The following is a 17773-nucleotide window of genomic DNA, read 5'->3' on the forward strand; positions in this document are numbered from 1 at the left end:
TTGTCACTAAATGATATATTGCTCACACAGGCCATGGGCATATGTGGAATTGCACCCCAAAATACATTCAGCTGCTTCTCCTGAGTATGGGGATACCACATGTGTGGGACTTTTTGGGAGCCTAGCCGCGTACGGGGCCCCAAAAACCAAGCACCGCCTTCAGGATTTCTAAGGGCATACATTTTTGATTTCACTCCTCGCTGCCTATCACAGTTTTGAAGGCCATAAAATGCCATGATGGCACAAACCCCCCCCAAATGACCCCATTTTGGAAAGTAGACACCCCAAGCTATTTGCTAAGAGGCATGGTGAGTATTTTGCAGCTCTCATTTGTTTTTGAAAATGAAGAAAGACCAGAAAAAAATTTTTTTTTTCTTTTTTCAATTTTCAAAACTTTGTGACAAAAAGTGAGGTCTGCAAAATACTCACTATACCTCTCAGCAAATAGCTTTGGGTGTCTACTTTCCAAAATGGGGTCATTTGGGAGGGTTTTGTGCCACCTGGGCATTCCATGGCCTCCGAAACTGTGATAGGCAGTGAAGAGTGAATTCAAAAATTTACGCCCTTAGAAAGCCTGAAGGCGGTGCTTGGTTTTCGGGGTCCCGTGCGCGGCTAGGCTCCCAAAAAGTCTCACACATGTGATATCCCCGTACTCAGGAGAAGCAACAGAATTTATTTTGGGGTGTAATTTCACATATTCCCATGGCATGTTTGAGCAATATATCATTTAGTGACAACTTTGTGCAAAAAAAAAAAAATTTGTCTCTTTCCTGCAACTTGTGTCACAATATAAAATATTCCATGGACTCGACATGCCTCTCAGCAAATAGCTTGGGGTGTCTACTTTCCAAAATGGGGTCAGTTGGGGGGGTTTTGAACTGTCTTGGCATTTTATGCACAACATTTAGAAGCTTATGTCACACATCACCCACTCTTCTAACCACTTGAAGACAAAGCCCTTTCTGACACTTTTTGATTACATGAAAAAATGATTTTTTTTTGCAAGAAAATTACTTTGAACCCCCAAACATTATATATTTTTTTAAAGCAAATGCCCTACAGATTAAAATGGTGGGTGTTTCATTTTTTTTTTCACACAGTATTTGCGCAGCGATTTTTCAAACGCATTTTTTGTGGAAAAAACACACTTTTTTAAATTTTAATGCACTAAAACACACTATATTGCCCAAATGTTTGATGAAATAAAAAAGATGATCTTAGGCCGAGTACATGGATACCAAACATGACATGCTTTAAAATTGCGCACAAACGTGCAGTGACAACAAAATTAATACATTTTTAAAAGCCTTTAAAAGCCTTTACAGGTTACCACTTTAGATTTACAGAGGAGGTCTACTGCTAAAATTACTGCCCTCGATCCGACGTTCGCGGTGACACCTCACATGCATGGTGCAATTGCTGTTTACATTTAACGCCAGACCGACGCTTGCGTTCGCCTTAGCGCGAGAGCAGGGGGGACAGGGGTGCTTTTTTTTTTTTTTTTTTTTTTTTTTTTTATTATTTTTTTGCTTTTTTATCTTATTTTTAAACTGTTCCTTTAATTTTTTTTTTTTTTAATCATTTTTATTGTTATCTCAGGGAATGTAAATATCCCCTATGATAGCAATAGGTAGTGACAGGTACTCTTTTTTGAAAAAATTGGGGTCTATTAGACCCTAGATCTCTCCTCTGCCCTCAAAGTATCTGACCACACCAAGATCGGTGTGAAAAAATGCTTCCCCAATTTCCCAATGGCGCTGTTTACATCCGGCGAAATCTAAGTCATAAAATGCTCGTAGCTTCCGGTTTCTTAGGCCATAGAGATGTTTGGAGCCACTCTGGTCTCTGATCAGCTCTATGGTCAGCTGGCTGAATCACCGACTGCATTCTCAGGTTCCCTGTTGAGACAGGAGAGCCAGAGAAAAACACGGAAGATGGTGGGGGGGGGGCATTCCCTCCCACTGCTTGTAAAAGCAGTCTAGAGGCTAATTAGCCGCTAGGATTGCTTTTACATGAAAGCCGACCGCTGGCTGAAAAGAATGATACCAAGATGATACCTAAATCTGCAGGCATCATTCTGGTATAACCACTCAAAGTCGTGAATGGCGTACCTGAAGACAAAAAAATGGTTAACAATAAAGCACAGTGAACAGTAAAGTATAAAAAATTGCATACCTGAAAAGCAAACATGATAAAACATAATAACAATAAAACATTGCAGAATAGAATACAGTAAAAAAGAGCAGAACAATAGAGAGAGAGAATAGAGAGAGAGAGAACAATAAAACGACAACTATTTATTTTTTTTTATTTTTGTTTGTGTTTTTTTTTTTTTTTACACTTTTTTTTGTAACTGTAACTTTTATAACTGTAACCAGTTCCAGGTTCGGGTCTCTCAAAATGCGATGGCATCTTGGGAGACCCTGTGAAAGTGTGTCCTAGTCTGTGCAATGCTGTACCCTACGCTAATACTCAACTAGTGCATGGTAGCGTTCAAAACATTCACCAATGCAAAGACCAGGATTGTCAGGACAGGAGGGACAATAATAGCGGGTGTCACGCCTATATCCGCGCTTGCTGCAGACACGACATCTTTTTGGGGGGGGTTCGTTGGGTAGGGGTACTCGGGAGGACATAAAGAAAATGCCTCTCATGCAGCCGACTGCATTTGGTTGGGGATGTGAATGGGGAAGTACGGGCGCTGCAGAAGTGGTGGGTTCCCAATTAGGATTGGCGAATGCAGCAGGAAGGGCACTATGGGCACGACGGGCCTGTGTTGGTTTCTTGGTGGCAGCGGGACACTACTTGTGCTTGCCACCTCACCAGCTTGAACTGCACTTATGGGACTCGCCACGTCACCAAGTGTTACTGCAGTGCTGGTTTGACTACGACCGGGGTGTACTAGGCCGCTGGCGCTTGCCAGTTCACCAAAACGCTACAAAAAAAACTGTTAGCGATCGCAGGGATCAGGCCTGACTCTGCGAACGCTGCAGTTATGCGTTTAGTGTTTTGTAAGTGACAGTGATCGATCGATACTGCACTTGGGTGGGCTGGGCTGGGCCAGGCGGAGGGGCAAAATGCAGGTGCTAGCAGGTATCTGGGCTGATCCCGCTAACACTGCGTTTTTGGGAATCCTAAACTGCTGGGGACGCTAGTATAGATCTGATCGGATCAGATATTGATGCGTTCAGATACTATACCACTAAGGGAGGTGTACGGTGCGTGGGTGTTAGCGCTACTGGCACTAACCTGACGCTGCCTGGGGCTGGTGCTTGCCATTTCACCAAAACGCTACCAAAAAAACTGTTAGCGATCGCAGGGATCAGGCCTGACTCTGCGAACGCTGCAGTTATGCGTTTAGTGTTTTGTAAGTGACAGTAATCGATCTATACTGCACTTGGGTGGGCTGGGCTGGGCGGAGGGGCAAAATGCAGGTGCTAGCAGGTATCTGGGCTGATCCCGCTAACACTGCGTTTTTGGGAACCCTAAACTGCTGGGGACACTAGTATAGATCTGATCGGATCAGATATTGATGCGTTCAGATACTATACCACTAAGGGAGGTGTATGCTGCGTGCGTGGGTGTTAGCGGTACTGGCGCTAATCTGACGCTGCTTGGGGCGACGCATATCACCGCCGGGCGATCGGGGGGCTAAACCTTTATTCGGTAATAAACGGCGGGTGCCCTGACACTATAAAAAATAAACAAACTAACCAGCGTCACCCGTAACGGTTATACAGTGATCAGTGGTGAAAGGGTTAACTAGGGGGCAATCAAGGGGTTAAAACCTTTATTAGATAGTATATGGGGGTCCCTGTCGCTATAAAACGCTGACGGCGAACCTAAATATTTACGTCCCTAACTAGCGTCACCAGCGACACTAATACAGCGATCAGAAAAATGATCGCTTAGCGACACTGGTGACAGGGGGTGATCAAGGGGTTAAAACTTTATTAGAGGGGGTTAGGGGGGTACCCTAGACCTACAGGGGGCTAATACTCACTGACCTAACACTTCTACCTGTCACAAACTGACACCAATCAGTAATCAGGAAAAAAAAACAAAAAACAGCTTGGTGTCAGTTTGTGACGGGGGGGGGGTGATTGGGGGGGATCGGGGGGCGATCAGGGGGGGATCGGGGGTGTTTAGTGTGCCTGGCATGTTCTACTGTGTGTGTTTGTGTTTTACACTTACTTGGATGTCTTCTCTCCTCGGCATCGGAACGGAAACTGCCGAGCCGAGGAGAGATGACATCACATCCTCTGCCTGTGTGTACTATACACAGGCAGGGGATGTTTCTCATTGGCTGGGAGCGATCGCGAGGGGGGGGCCACGATCGGATGGCCTTCCCCTCATCTCTGATCGCTGCCAGACAAATGCCGACCGCCGCTGGCACCGGGGGGGGGGGGGTCCGATCGGACCCCCCGCCCGTGGGAAGGCAATCACGTACCAGGTACGTGATTTTGCCTGCCCGTGCCGCTCTGTTCACGTATATATGCGTGAGGCGGTCGGCAAGTGGTTAGTAAATCTGAGGCCAAACCCATATCGTTTTAAGCAGTTCCACAAAAAAACCCACTCTATACTGTCAAATACTTTAGCCGCATCGAGTGACATTATAGCTCTATTTCCCATGTTATCTGTTGGGAGTTCTAAATTTAAAAAAAGCCGTCTAATATTATTTGCTGTAGATCTATTAGGAATAAATTCTGATTGATCACAATGGATTTGTTTGGAAATATATCTTGATAGTCTGGTCGCCAGTATCTTTGCCAGCAGCTTGATATCTGACGTTAGCAAAGATAATGGGCGATATGAGTCAGGGTTACTTGGGTCCTTATCAGGTTTCAATAGGACAATAATTACTGCTTCATTCATAGAGGGGGTAGTGAGCCCACCTCCATGGCGTAATTAAAAACATCGAGCAATTCAGATAACAGCACACCTCCACATTTTTTATATATTTCTCCTGGAAGACCATCTGGTCCTGGTGCTTTATTATTAGGTAAGTTAAATGCTGCATTTTTTAGCTCATCTAATGTTAATGGGCCCTCCAAAGCCATCCTTTCATCCTCTGAGATATTTGGTAAATCAATAGCATCAAAAAATATATTCAAGGACTCCTCCGAATAGGATACCCTACTCTTATATAGTGCCTGGTAATATTCCCTGAATACCTCTAATATCTCTGGGGTAGTATCAACTCTCTTATTTGAAAATGATTGTATTTCAGTTATATATGATGCTGGCCGCTGAGCTTTTACAACAGTTGCCAATATGTGCCCTGTCCCCTCTCCCTCCTCAAAATATGGTTGTTGTAGAAAAAAATCTTTTATTTTCTGCCTTCTTCTTAGCCACTGCTGCAAAATGTAGTTGACTGTGGAGCCATTCTTTTTTTGTGTCTTCATTTGGATTAATCATATATAAAGATTCGGCTTTCATCATATTATCAGCTACGGTTTTTTCCCACTGCCTAGTTTGTTCCTTAAATTTTGATATCTGCATGATGAGGAGGCCTTGAACATGCGCTGTCGTTGCATCCCAATATATTAAAAGTGAGACCGAAGTTCTATTTATATTCTGATAAGTAATTAATTCAATCATAGTGCCTTCAGACGAAGAAAAGAGTGAAAACCAATATGGGTTCACCTTCCATAGCGTATATCCTAGATTAGTCCTGAAATAAAAATTTTATATTATAGGGGAATGATCTGAGATACCCCTAGCCTCATATCTAATATCACAAAGACATGGTAGCATGGAATATGTTCACATCGCTAAATCTATTCTAGAGAGCGCTTCATAACTAGAAAAACATGAAAATTGCCTATTTGTTGGATTTACGGTGTCTCCAGAGATCTATCAATCCCAATTCCGCTATATATCTAGCAAAGGCCATAGCCCCAGATGATGTTTACTTATCCGTTATGTTATATTTATCTATTGCGGAATCCATATAGTTATTAAAATCACTGACCAATAGGCATGCACTATCTATTTTATCAAATATAAACCATTGAATATGGCGAAGGGATATATGAGCGATCTAAAATTGTACAGTACAAAAAAATAAATCGACCTTTACTATCCTTCTTAATTTGTCTACATGGGTTCCCCCATGAGGGGAAGGGAAGAGGCGCGGACAGTGGGTGGGGAAGGGAAGGGTGAAACAAGAGTATATTCCGAGAGGTGCACATGAACCAACATACAAAACAAACATACACAAACATGGACATAATTAACATAACAAAATAAAAACATATACAGCAAATCTATACAAGCAAAAACATAATATACATAAAAAAACACAAATATGGGGCTATCTGATCGACAGGGCTAAAAGAAAAATAGTACTCTAAAGCTGCTGACCTTTAGCAAAAAACAGGTATCCGTTCCTCCCTCCCCCCTGAAAGGTGCCAAATGTGGCATCGGAGGGTGTGTGGAGACAGATGAGTGGAAGTTCCACTTTTGGGTGGAACTCCGCTTTACCTGAATTGTGAAAACTGTAAGGCGGTTTACCCACATCTACCAAAAATAGAAAAATACATTCAAGGTAGACTGAAACCTTAATTTATATTCTAGAGTGACTAGGTTTCATTTTTTGCAATTTCCATTGATGTAATGCATTTCCTTTTCTTGCTTGTTTTCTATGTAGGAGTGGCACCACCTATGGATGTATCTGTGATAAATGTAACAGAAGACTCAATGACAGTAATTTGGAGACCACCTCCTTCCTCGCTCCATCATTATCGACTGTCTTACCAATCTACTAAAGGTAATGAAATGCCAGTGGGAACTCTCAGCTTGGTCTTCAAGTCTTAGTATTTTTTCCACTATATCAAAAATTGTTTTAGGATGGAAGAAACTCATAATTCGAGAACCTACTGTAATAATCATATCCACTGAGGAAATGTTCTTCGGTCAGAGGAAAATATTAGAGTAAAGACTTAATCATATGATAATGACCTTAGTATGGAGTTATTATCATAGGCTTAAAGTACTGTAGTGTATGTATGTGGGTCTGCATGTATAGTATAGTGTAATATTTTCTATAATGTAAATTGTATTATAATTATATCAGCCCTCCACTCCATAGAGCAAATTGGTAGCCACTCTGGCCTAAGCATAAATTGGTCTAAATCCCAGGTCCTTCCGCTTGACCATTTCCCTCCCTCACTCACATCCCCCCCTCTGCTTCTCCCCAGGGTCTCTGTAATTAAGTACCTCGGCGTGCAAGTTACTAGATCGCTTACAGACTACATACTTTTGAACATTGAACCCCTGTACACCCTGATCAAGACTAAGACACAAAATTGGGCTTGACTACCCCTGGGTGTCATGGGACGCATCAGTCTAGTCAAAATGATACTTCTCCCAAAGATACTTTATTTGGTGTGGCATGCTCCCCTGTATATACCACAAAAATTTTTCAAAACAATTGTACAAAACAAATGTACACCCTGATCAAGACTAAGACACAAAATTGGGCTCGACTACCCCTGGGTGTCATGGGACGCATCAGTCTAGTCAAAATGATACTTCTCCCAAAGATACTTTATTTGGTGTGGCATGCTCCCCTGTATATACCACAAAAATTTTTCAAAACAATTGAATCTATTCTCAATTCGTTCATATGGGGATCCAGCAGACACAAATTATCCTGGAAAATACTTAAAAACCCAGTGACATTAGGAGGAGTTGCTCTTCCAGACTTTCAGGACTATTATCTTGCCTCCCAACTGTCCCACTTCTATCATTTTGACAGGAACGAGCTACCAAGATACCAGCTACTAATCTGTGAACACCCTGATAACCCAGCTCATACCCCACTTCAATCAGTCCTAAGGGCCCCATTGACAGGACATACCCCCCCAACAAAAAGCAGGCATGTTGACACATCACCGGAGGGTGTGGCGGTTGGCACTACAAAAACTCGGGATTCCACAGGTTCATTCCCACACCCCCCTTTGGTTCAACACACGTCTACCTGCTGTTGTCTGTCCCGGACCCCGCAGTTTGGATACGTTGCGGGGTCTTGTATATACATCAGATCATGACGACTACGGGACTTAAAACATTCCAAACACTAAAAGACGAATTCTCACTTCCCAATCACCTCTTTTTCAGGTACTTACAACTTTGCCATGCTATACAAACTCAGTTTGCTGGCTCCAACCCATCCCTGACAGTCCCCTCCATAACTGACACGATCACAGGCGCTGAGCCAGCGAAACTAATCTCTACTCTTTATTCCGCCATCCGTCTTTCCAACTCCACAGCCCTGGCTTATAGTGCTAAGACTAGATGGGAGGTGGAGGTTGGAATGATTGAGGATGAGGATTGGGATGAGATCTTGGAAGGCGTGAAAAAAGTTTCCCCTAAACTGTTGGACCGCCTAACACAGTTGTATATCATACACAGAACATATCTGACTCCCCAGAGGATAGCGCGTTTTAAACCCATGCATAATCCAGGATGCCGCCTATGCGACCACACCCCAGGCTCTTTCTATCACCTTATATGGTCCTGTCCAATTATCCAAGCTTACTGGATACAAGTGATACGCTTCCTCCACGATCAGATGGGCTCTCCTGCTACCCTAGACCCAAAGATGTGTCTGCTTGGTCTGCTACCTGACTTAGACGCTGACAAACCCCTCCGTACCTTTCTACATGAAACGCTATTCTTGGCGAGAAAAGCGATTGCCCGTAATTGGATGCAGGCCCTACCCCCTACAATCCAGTGTTGGAAAAAATAAATTAATGACACTCTCCCATATAAGAAGCTGATTTATGTACATAGAGGATGCCCACTTAAATACGAGCAGGTCTGGAACAGATGGCTGGAGGATGGTGAAACATGTACTTGAAATGTTGATATGTTCCTTTCTCTTTTTCTTCTCTCCTCCTCCCACTCCTTCTTTACTGTGTACTGGCTTCATGTCCGGTGGATATCTCACCCTATATCATGTAGATAACTCAATGTGCTCATGTATGTACTGCTGCTCTGGCCATGTTGGCTTATATTATTTTTTATGTACCAAGCTTATATTTTCTTAATAAAGTTGGTTTTCCAATTTAAAATTGTATTATAATTATACACATTATTTTAGCTGTGTATGCAATTCAGGCAGATCATGACTGGTGGGAGGGGCCAGCAGGGGGCTGTACGAAGCTTTCTGAAAATGTTGCAGGGTTCTGTCTCCGGACTCCTCCCAAGAGCCCCCCCTGATACAAGCAGCGAGCTGGTTCTTAGGAGAACCTATGAAAAAGTATGAGAGTGGCTTGATGAGTGGATGTCAGTCTGGAGGGGTGGGTGTTCATAGGCGGAGTGCATTTGCATGCAGACCCACCTCGGTAACACTCATATGTGATGCTGAACCACCATGTATGAAAGAACCAAAATCAAATGAGAGAAAGGGTCAGGCCAGGAACAGTGAGGCTGGAGAAGAAAGAGCTAGATGACAATGGACATCTTCCAAACAGGAAATGGGCAGGCTCTATCTCACTTCCTCCAACTTCTAATGCACACTATGACAAGCTCACGGTGTGCAGTAAGCAATTTCAGTACAAGAAAGGGGCCTATACAACTGTGCAAAGCTGAAGGTAAAGCTGAAGTTCAGATTTAAATGATGATGGGTAGTTATCAGACTGGAACTACAGAAGAGAACCTAAAGTATATGTGAACCCAAAAAATTGAAAGCCAAAACATTTATATAAATATTCACTATATTACCAAATGTATTGGGACGCCTGCCTTTACACGTACATGAACTGTAGCCTCCCCGACGGTATTCCCGAGTGTGGCTCGGGGTTAAATTTCAGCACCATTATCGGTAACCCCAAGCCACACTCGGGATTGCATCTCAGGATCCTGGTGCGGCTTTACTTACCTTGTCCCCAGGATCCTGCGATGTCACCCGCAGTGTCCGTGGGCTCCGTCTTCTGCCCGAAGCCTCTCCGTGCCAGGCTCCGTTCCCTGCAAGCGTCGCGACGCACGGGGGAAGAGCCTGGCGGCAAATTAAAAAAATGTAAAAACCATAACACATACAGTACTGTAATCTTACAGATTACATAACTGTATGAAATTATTTCACATCCCTTTGTCCCCAGTGCTTTGTCCCATGCCCTGCATGCAGTTTTATGTTATATACACTGTTCTTTCTGCCTGGAAACTTGAGATTGTCCATAGCAACCAAAAAGTGTCCCTTTACATCAAAAGTGGCTTTAGACCAGCTAGAAAACAGCGATAGTAAATTAGAACACTTGCAGAATTGAGCGATAGTGAATCGAGGGGAAATTTATTTTATTATTATTATATTATTATTATTTTTAATTATTTATATTTATTTATTATATTATAATTTATGTTTTTGTGTTTCAAACTTCATCATACCCGGGATATCTACTAGACTCTTGTTTGGACAGATTTAAGTGTGTTATTGTTAAGGATTACAGGCCTACAATATAAAACGCCAAATTTCCATGCAAAATAATTGTACCGCTTTCAGCACCTAAAATCCGAAATAATCATACCGCCAGGGAGGTTAATGGTATCCCAGTCTTAGTCCGTAGGGTTCAATATTGATTTGTCCCACCCTTTGCAGCTATAACAGCTTCAACTCTTCTGGGAAGGCTGTCCACAAGGTTTAGGAGTGTGTCTATGGGAATGTTTGACCATCCCTTCTAGAAGAGCATTTGCAAGGCCAGGCACTGATGTTGGATGAGAAGGCCCGGCTCGCAGTCTCCACTCTAATTCATCGCAAAGGTGTTATATTGGGTGGAGGTCAGGACTCTGTGCAGGCCAGTCAAATTCCTCCACCGCAAACTCGCTCATCCATGTCTTTATGGACCTTGCTTCATGCACTGGTGCGGAGTCATGTTGGAACAGGAAGGGGCCTTCATCAAACTGTTTCCACAAAGTTGGGAGCATGAAATTATCCAAAATGTCTTGGTATGCTGACACCTTAACCTCCCTGGCGGTATGATTATTTCGGATTTTAGGTGCTGAAAGCGGTACCATTATTTTGCATGGAAATTTGGCGTTTTATATTGTAGGTCTGTAAATCTTAACAATAACACACTTAAATCTGTCCAAACCAGAGTCTAGTAGATATCCCGGGTATGATAAAGTTTGAAACACAAAAACATAAATTATAATATAATAAATAAAAATAAATAATTAAAAAAAATAAAAAAAATAGTAATAAAATACATTTCCCCACAATTCACTATCGCTCAATTCTGCAAGTGTTCTAATTTACTATCGCTGTTTTCTAGCTGGTCTAAAGCCACTTTTGACGTAAAGGGACACTTTTTGGTTGCTATGGACAATCTCCAGTTTCCAGGCAGAAAGAACAGTGTATATCATGTAAAACTGCATGCAGGGCATGGGCCAGAGCACTGGGGACAAAAGGGATGTGAAATCATTTCATACAGTACTGTAATCTGTAAGATTACAGTACTGTATGTGTTATGATTTTTACTTTTTTTTTAATTTGCCGCCAGGCTCCGCCCCCGCCCGTCGCACCGCTCGCAGGGAACGGAGCCTGGTACGGAGAGGCTTTGGAGGAGGACGGAGCCCTCGGACACTGCGGGTAACATCGCAGGATCCCGGGGACAAGGTAAGTAACGCCGCCCCAGGATCCTGCAATGCGATCCAGAGTGTGGCTCGGGGTTACCGCTAATGGTACTGAATTTTAACCCCGAGCCGCACTCGGGAAAACCGCCAGGGAAGCTACCAGTTCCCTTCACTGGAACTAAGGGGCCAAGCCCAACCTCTGAAAAGCAACCCCACACCATAATCCCCCCTCCACCAAATGATTTGGACCAGTGCACAATGCAAGGTCCATAAAGACATGGATGAGCACGTTTGGGGTGTAGGAACTTGACTGGCCTGACCTCAACCCGATAGAAGACCTTTGGGATGAATTAGAGACTGCGAGCCAGGCCTTCTTGTCCAACATTAGTGCCTGACCTCACAAATGTGCTTCTGGAAGAATGATCAAACATTCCCATAGACACACTCCTAAACCTTGTGGACAGCCTTCCCAGAAGAGTTGTAGCTGTTATAGCTGCAAAGGGTGGGCCAACTCAATATTGAACCCTACGGGCTAAGACTGGGATGCCATTAATGTTCATGTGCACGTAAAGGCAGGCTTCCCAATACTTTTAGTAATATATTGTAGGTGTATAGAGGAGTTTAGAGGCAGAAAAAAAAAACTACTACCAGCGTTTCCAGGAGCAGCAGCGTTTTGGCAGAAAAAATGCTTGACACCTGTAAACGTGCGTAAGCACTAGGCACGTTTAGCACTTTGGTGTTATTTCATTTCAATGGCCAGAATAAATTATTATTCTGGTTAATGAAATTAATGAATGCTCAAGCGCTTGATGCACCCAAATGTACCTAAACGCGTTACATGCTTTTACAGGCATCAAGCATTATTTCTGCCAAAACACTGCTGCTGGGAGGAAAGGCATCCAGTGGAGGTAGCATTTTAGTAAGAACCCATCATTATTCTTAGGCTGAGCATAGACAAATCCCCCCCATCCACACAAACATGGAGGATGGAGGAATCCTCCCCGGAGGAAACATATACAGTATATACAGATAGATTATAAATATTTTTTTCTTTTTTTATAGGTGATCATATAATTTCTGTTCTCAGTTGCATAAGGGGGTTAGAGAGGTAGGGGTGGAAAAACAGCAGTACACTGACACTGATCTTCCCAGTGAATGGCTGTGCAGGGGGCGTGTCAGCACAAGTCTTGGCCATTGCAGGACAGGCAGGCTGTTCTTCCAGTACAGCCGGAAAACTGATCACGTTGGGAAGGATGCTTAGGTTGGTCAGTTTGAAAAAGGAAAGCAAGAGGACTGGCAGGAACACCAGGTATTTCACCCAAAGGAATACATACAAAAATACACAAGTAGATGGTACAAAAGGCACTTATCAGGAATATGAAATGTTGGGGTAACGTATTCATTAAGACCCCTTTCACACTGGAGGCATTTTTCAGGCGCTTTAGCGCAAAAAATAGCGCCTGTAAAGCGCCTAAAAAATGCCTCATCTGCAGTCCCAGTGTGAAAGCTCGAGTGCTTTCACACTGGAGCACTGTGCTGGCAGGACATTAGAAAAAGTCCTGCAAGCAGCATCTTTGGGGCGCTTTTAAATCAATGGGCAGCTCCACCGAAGCGCCTGCAAAGTGCCTCGGCAGCGGTACTTTGCAGGCACTTTTAATCCTTTATTTGGCTGCTAGCGGGGGTTAAAGGCACCCCGCTAGCGGGCGAAAAGCGCCTCTAAATCTACGGCAAAGCGCCACTAAAACTAGCGGTGCTTTACCGCTAACGTGGCCTCGCTGTAGGTGTAAAAGGACAGTTAGAATTGTGGCTTCAATAAAAGAGTAAGCTTCTATGGTTTTGTGTTAGTGGAATAGAAATCCATAATATGTGTCTTTTATGCAGTTTTTAACCGTTTCAGCCCCGGAAGGTTTTACCCCCTTCCTGACCAGAGCACTTTTTGCAATTCGGCACTGTGTTGTTTTAACTGACAATTGCGCGGTCGTGCGACGTTGCACCCAAACAAAATTGATGTCCTTTTTTCACCACAAATAGAGCTTTCTTTTGGTGGTATTTGATCACCTCTGCGGTTTTTATTTTTTGCGCTATAAACAAAAGAAGAGCGACAATTTTGAAAAAAACTCATTATTTTTTACTTTATGCTATAATAAATATCCCCCAAAAATATATAAAAAGACATTTTTTTTCCTCAGTTTAGGCCGATACGTATTCTTCTACATATTTTTGGTAAAAAAAAGTCGCAATAAGCGTATATTGATTGGTTTGCGCAAAAGTTATAGAGTCTACAAAATAAGGCATAGTTTTATGGCATTTTTATTATTAATTTTTTTTTTTTACTAGTAATGGCTGCGATCTGCAATTTTTATCGGGACTGCGATATTATGGCAGACACGTCGGACAATTTTGACACATTTTTGGGACCATTGGCATTTTTACAGCGATCAGTGCTATAAAATTGCATTGATTACTGTAAAAATGTCACTGGCAGTGAAGGGATTAACCACTCCGGGGCAGTGAAGGGGTTAAGTGTGTCCTAGTGTGTGTTCTAACTGAAGGGGGCAGGGGACTGTGCAGGGGAGATGACAGATCGCTGTTCATACTCTGTATGAACAGACGGTCTGTCACTTCTCCCCTCAGAGAACCGGAAACTGTGTGTTTACACACACAGATTCCATTTCTCCGTGTGCCCCAAGCGATTGAGGGAGCCCGGCAGTAATCGCAACCACCGGGCACTCGCAACGGCTCCGTGGGCGAGCAGGGGATGCGCATGCGCCCCCTAGTGGCCACAGGGTGAAGCGACGGTACATAACGTCGTTTCGCCCAGCCGTGCCATTCTGTACAGCTGCGGCGGATGGTCGGCAAGTGGTTAAAGAGAACAGAAAAAGTTTTAAAAAAATGTTGCCACCCAAGTGAAGAATTTTCTTGCTTTTACAATAAACAGGTTCAAAACAGCTCATTAAAGCCATTTCTATGGTAGAGATGTCAACGCTCCTCTGATTTTCTTTTTTTTTCACTTTGGGGGGCTACGGAGATGTCTATCATGATGTGATTTTTTTTTTTATATGTTTCAAGAGACAACCTTATTGACAAAAGGGAATTTTGCATCTCGATGGAGAATTAAAAGACAACAGATAATAGCTTTTATGGTTTAATCTCCACAGGGAGGATGGATAGCGTGGTGATTGCTAATGATCAGACTCAGTACACACTCGCCAATCTACAGCCAACCACTGAATATAGAATCAGCCTAAGCAGCGTGTGGGGACGTGAGGAGAGTGAGAAAGTCGCCATCACCGCACAGACAGGTCAGTGTAAATAAATGACTTTTAAGTTTTTTACTTTTTAAATATTCCATAAAACTTGGGCAGCTTTAGACTTCCAACAAATGACATAGCTGCAGCCTCACAATGTTCTTACTCAATGATCTGCACCAGTAAATAATAGCGTGTGTCACGTATAGATGTACATATAATAAATTCATTAGACAGATTTGATTATGGACACAGTATGATATCAGGCAATTAAGGCACAGTGATCAATCTTCTATAGTGGAATGTACAGTGGTTTTATACATAATGTCTTTTTTTTTTATGCCCAGGACTAAAATAATTTTTATTGTCAAGTAAATATTAAATATTTAATATTAATAGTTTGCATTTTCCTTTGAGACACCAGATGGAGTACTAGTTTTCTTTTCCCAATTTTCTTTCTCCCAGTTTGCATCTTTGATACAAAGCACGCATGTCAAATTTGTGTTTTATGGGCCTCATGCCTTCTCTGCCGCCCTCAGTGGTTTGAGGATAAATGTGCCCCCAGCTGTTCTCCAGTAGATGAGTTATGTTTTCTTACATAGTTTTGCAGCAAAATACTTTAGTAAATGTTTATAGGACCCTTTTTCTGGGAATAAATATTGTATATTGCAATTTTAATAAAAAGTTAAGTTCTAAAGTGCCATAATCTGTTTTGGAATTAAGAAGAAACATCCCACAATAGGCTTATTACAGACCATACTGGACATAATGTCCCGGTTGGCAGTCCTTTTTGCAGTCATGCCCCTTCGACAGAACGGCCGGCTTCTGTGGGACCGGCTGCACTACACACGGGCCGAATGTTGGCTGGTTTCTATTAAACCGACCGATGCCACCCAACATTCAACCGTGTGTACGGGGCTTAAAGAGGAAGTAAACCCTGATCAGTTTACATCCTCTTTGTTTCCCTGCAAAGGTAAAGCATAATGGGCTACTATGCATCGCATAGTAGCCCATTATGTGTCACTTACCTGACAAGGGAGCCTGCGATGTCACCGCTGTCCCTTCTCCTATGAAGCGTCCATCTTCTTTCTGGGTATCGCGCCTCCGACGCTGTGATTGGCCGGAGCCGCGATGACATCACTCCCGCGCATGCGCGCTGGTGCTGCCACTAACGGCATGATCTCCATTAGAGACGGCACGCTCAGTGCGCTGATGTCTACTGTGCATGCGCCGTAGACATTGGTGCCTGTCTTTTGGAAATATCTCCTAAACCATGTAGGTTTAGGAGATATTTCTTGCACCTACAAGTATGCCTTAATCTAGGCTTACCTGTAGGTAAAAGTGGTCTGTAAGGGTTTACAATCACTTTAAGGCTTGTTGTTTAGAGTGAACTAGCAAATGAATTTGAACAATGACTCAGAAGACCACAGTTCAGTCAAACAGCAGCCTAAGAAATGGTTGTGCCATCTCTTTAGCTAAGCCATGGTGCTCTGGAAATCCTTTGAAATGTATTAAATACTTATTTGTAAAACAAATATTGCATATAGATAGCAAATACAGATTCAACTCAACAGTTTAAAATGTAATCACTTAAAAAAAAACAACTAAACTAAAACTGACTCAAGGCTATTATAGTTTCCCTTTAAAGTTATACCAAAGAGTGCTTTGCATGCTGCTTATTAGCTAAAGTGTGTTCATTAATATGGCAATAAATATCTTCTATTTGGTCCCTTTTGGACTGTTAAATATGAAATTGAAAGAGTTTATTATATCTGTTCGATAGGTGCAAAAACAAAAAGCTGGTTATCCAGTCAGAAATCTTGTGAGCTAATAACTTAAAGTGGAGCTCCACCCAAAAGGGGAAGCTCCTCTTGTCTGCCTCCCCCCCTCTCTGCTGTCACATTTGGCACCTTTTGAGTGGAGGGGGGAACGGGTACCTGGTTTTGACAGGTATCTACTCCCACTTCAGGCTCAATTCGCCGTTGCAAACTGAGCCGGAAGTTTGGCCCCCTTCCTTCCCCTGGAGCCTTCTGGGACACTTCACAGGTCCCAGAAGACTGCGGCTAATTCCCTTAGTTGGGATGGCGGTGCCAGGACCCGATAGTCAATTGAAGAATCAGTTTTGGTGAGGACACAGCTGGATACCTGGACAGGTAAATACCCTAATATAAAAAGTCAGCAGCTACAGTATTTTGGAGGGGGGGGGGTAAGCTCCTCTTTAATGTACTTTTTACATCTGGACTGTTATCAGTTAGCATTGCTCCCTGCTGAAAATAAATTGCAAACGATACCAACACATCTAAGGACGTTAAACTGCAATACTATTACTTTTTGGTTTTTGGTTTAGATACCCTTCAAGTTTCTCAGGGACTCCAATGGTAATATATCTGCACTTGAATTTTCACATCTGCCCATTTATCGAAGTCATTGCAACAAATTCTCACTTTTTGTTTTGGAATATTAACATACAGTATACTATGTTATGGAGAATTTAGCAGGAAAAATGGGATCAAAGTGGGTGAAAACACCCAAAACTCCAAGATGGGCAAGAGCCAAGGCCATAACTTTGGCATGTAGATCTGTCTTTGGAGTCCCTTTTATGATGTATGTTTCCAGAGGAACATGGCTATTCCCGGGAGCAGAGTGTAAACTATATTATGAGAATGCACTCTTTTACTTCTGCACTGTGCCTGCATTCTCAAGGGATTTTAAGAACCCAGCTCTTCAGTCATGCAATGGGAAGGACAGTGACATTACCCACACATCCCATGAGCACCAGGAGCTGCGTTTTGAGTATTTTTTTCCCTAGAAAGCTGTGTATTTTTTGCCAATGTTTATACATGGATTCCTATGCATTTTTATTTTCATGGAGGGTCAGCTTTAAAGTGCGTTTTTGCAGCAAAACTGGGATGATGTCTTCTATATATTTGTTACATGTCCCCAGTCAC

The 17773-nt window shown here is 42.8% G+C and overlaps 1 protein-coding gene across 3 annotated transcripts in view; it reads left to right on the forward strand.

Annotated features, from left to right (window-relative positions):
• TNR (tenascin R) overlaps positions 1-17773 on the forward strand; it is a 932265-nt gene that overhangs the window by 785369 nt on the left and 129123 nt on the right. For all 3 annotated transcript variants that reach the window (XM_073593414.1, XM_073593413.1, XM_073593415.1), the window contains 2 exons: positions 6653-6772; positions 14736-14879. In XM_073593414.1, the coding sequence (XP_073449515.1) occupies positions 6653-6772; positions 14736-14879 (264 nt within the window). The remainder of the gene's footprint in view (positions 1-6652; positions 6773-14735; positions 14880-17773) is intronic.

The sequence above is a fragment of the Aquarana catesbeiana genome, linkage group LG07, assembly GCF_042186555.1.
Source record: "Aquarana catesbeiana isolate 2022-GZ linkage group LG07, ASM4218655v1, whole genome shotgun sequence".
In the NCBI taxonomy this organism is placed as follows: Eukaryota; Metazoa; Chordata; class Amphibia; order Anura; family Ranidae; genus Aquarana; species Aquarana catesbeiana.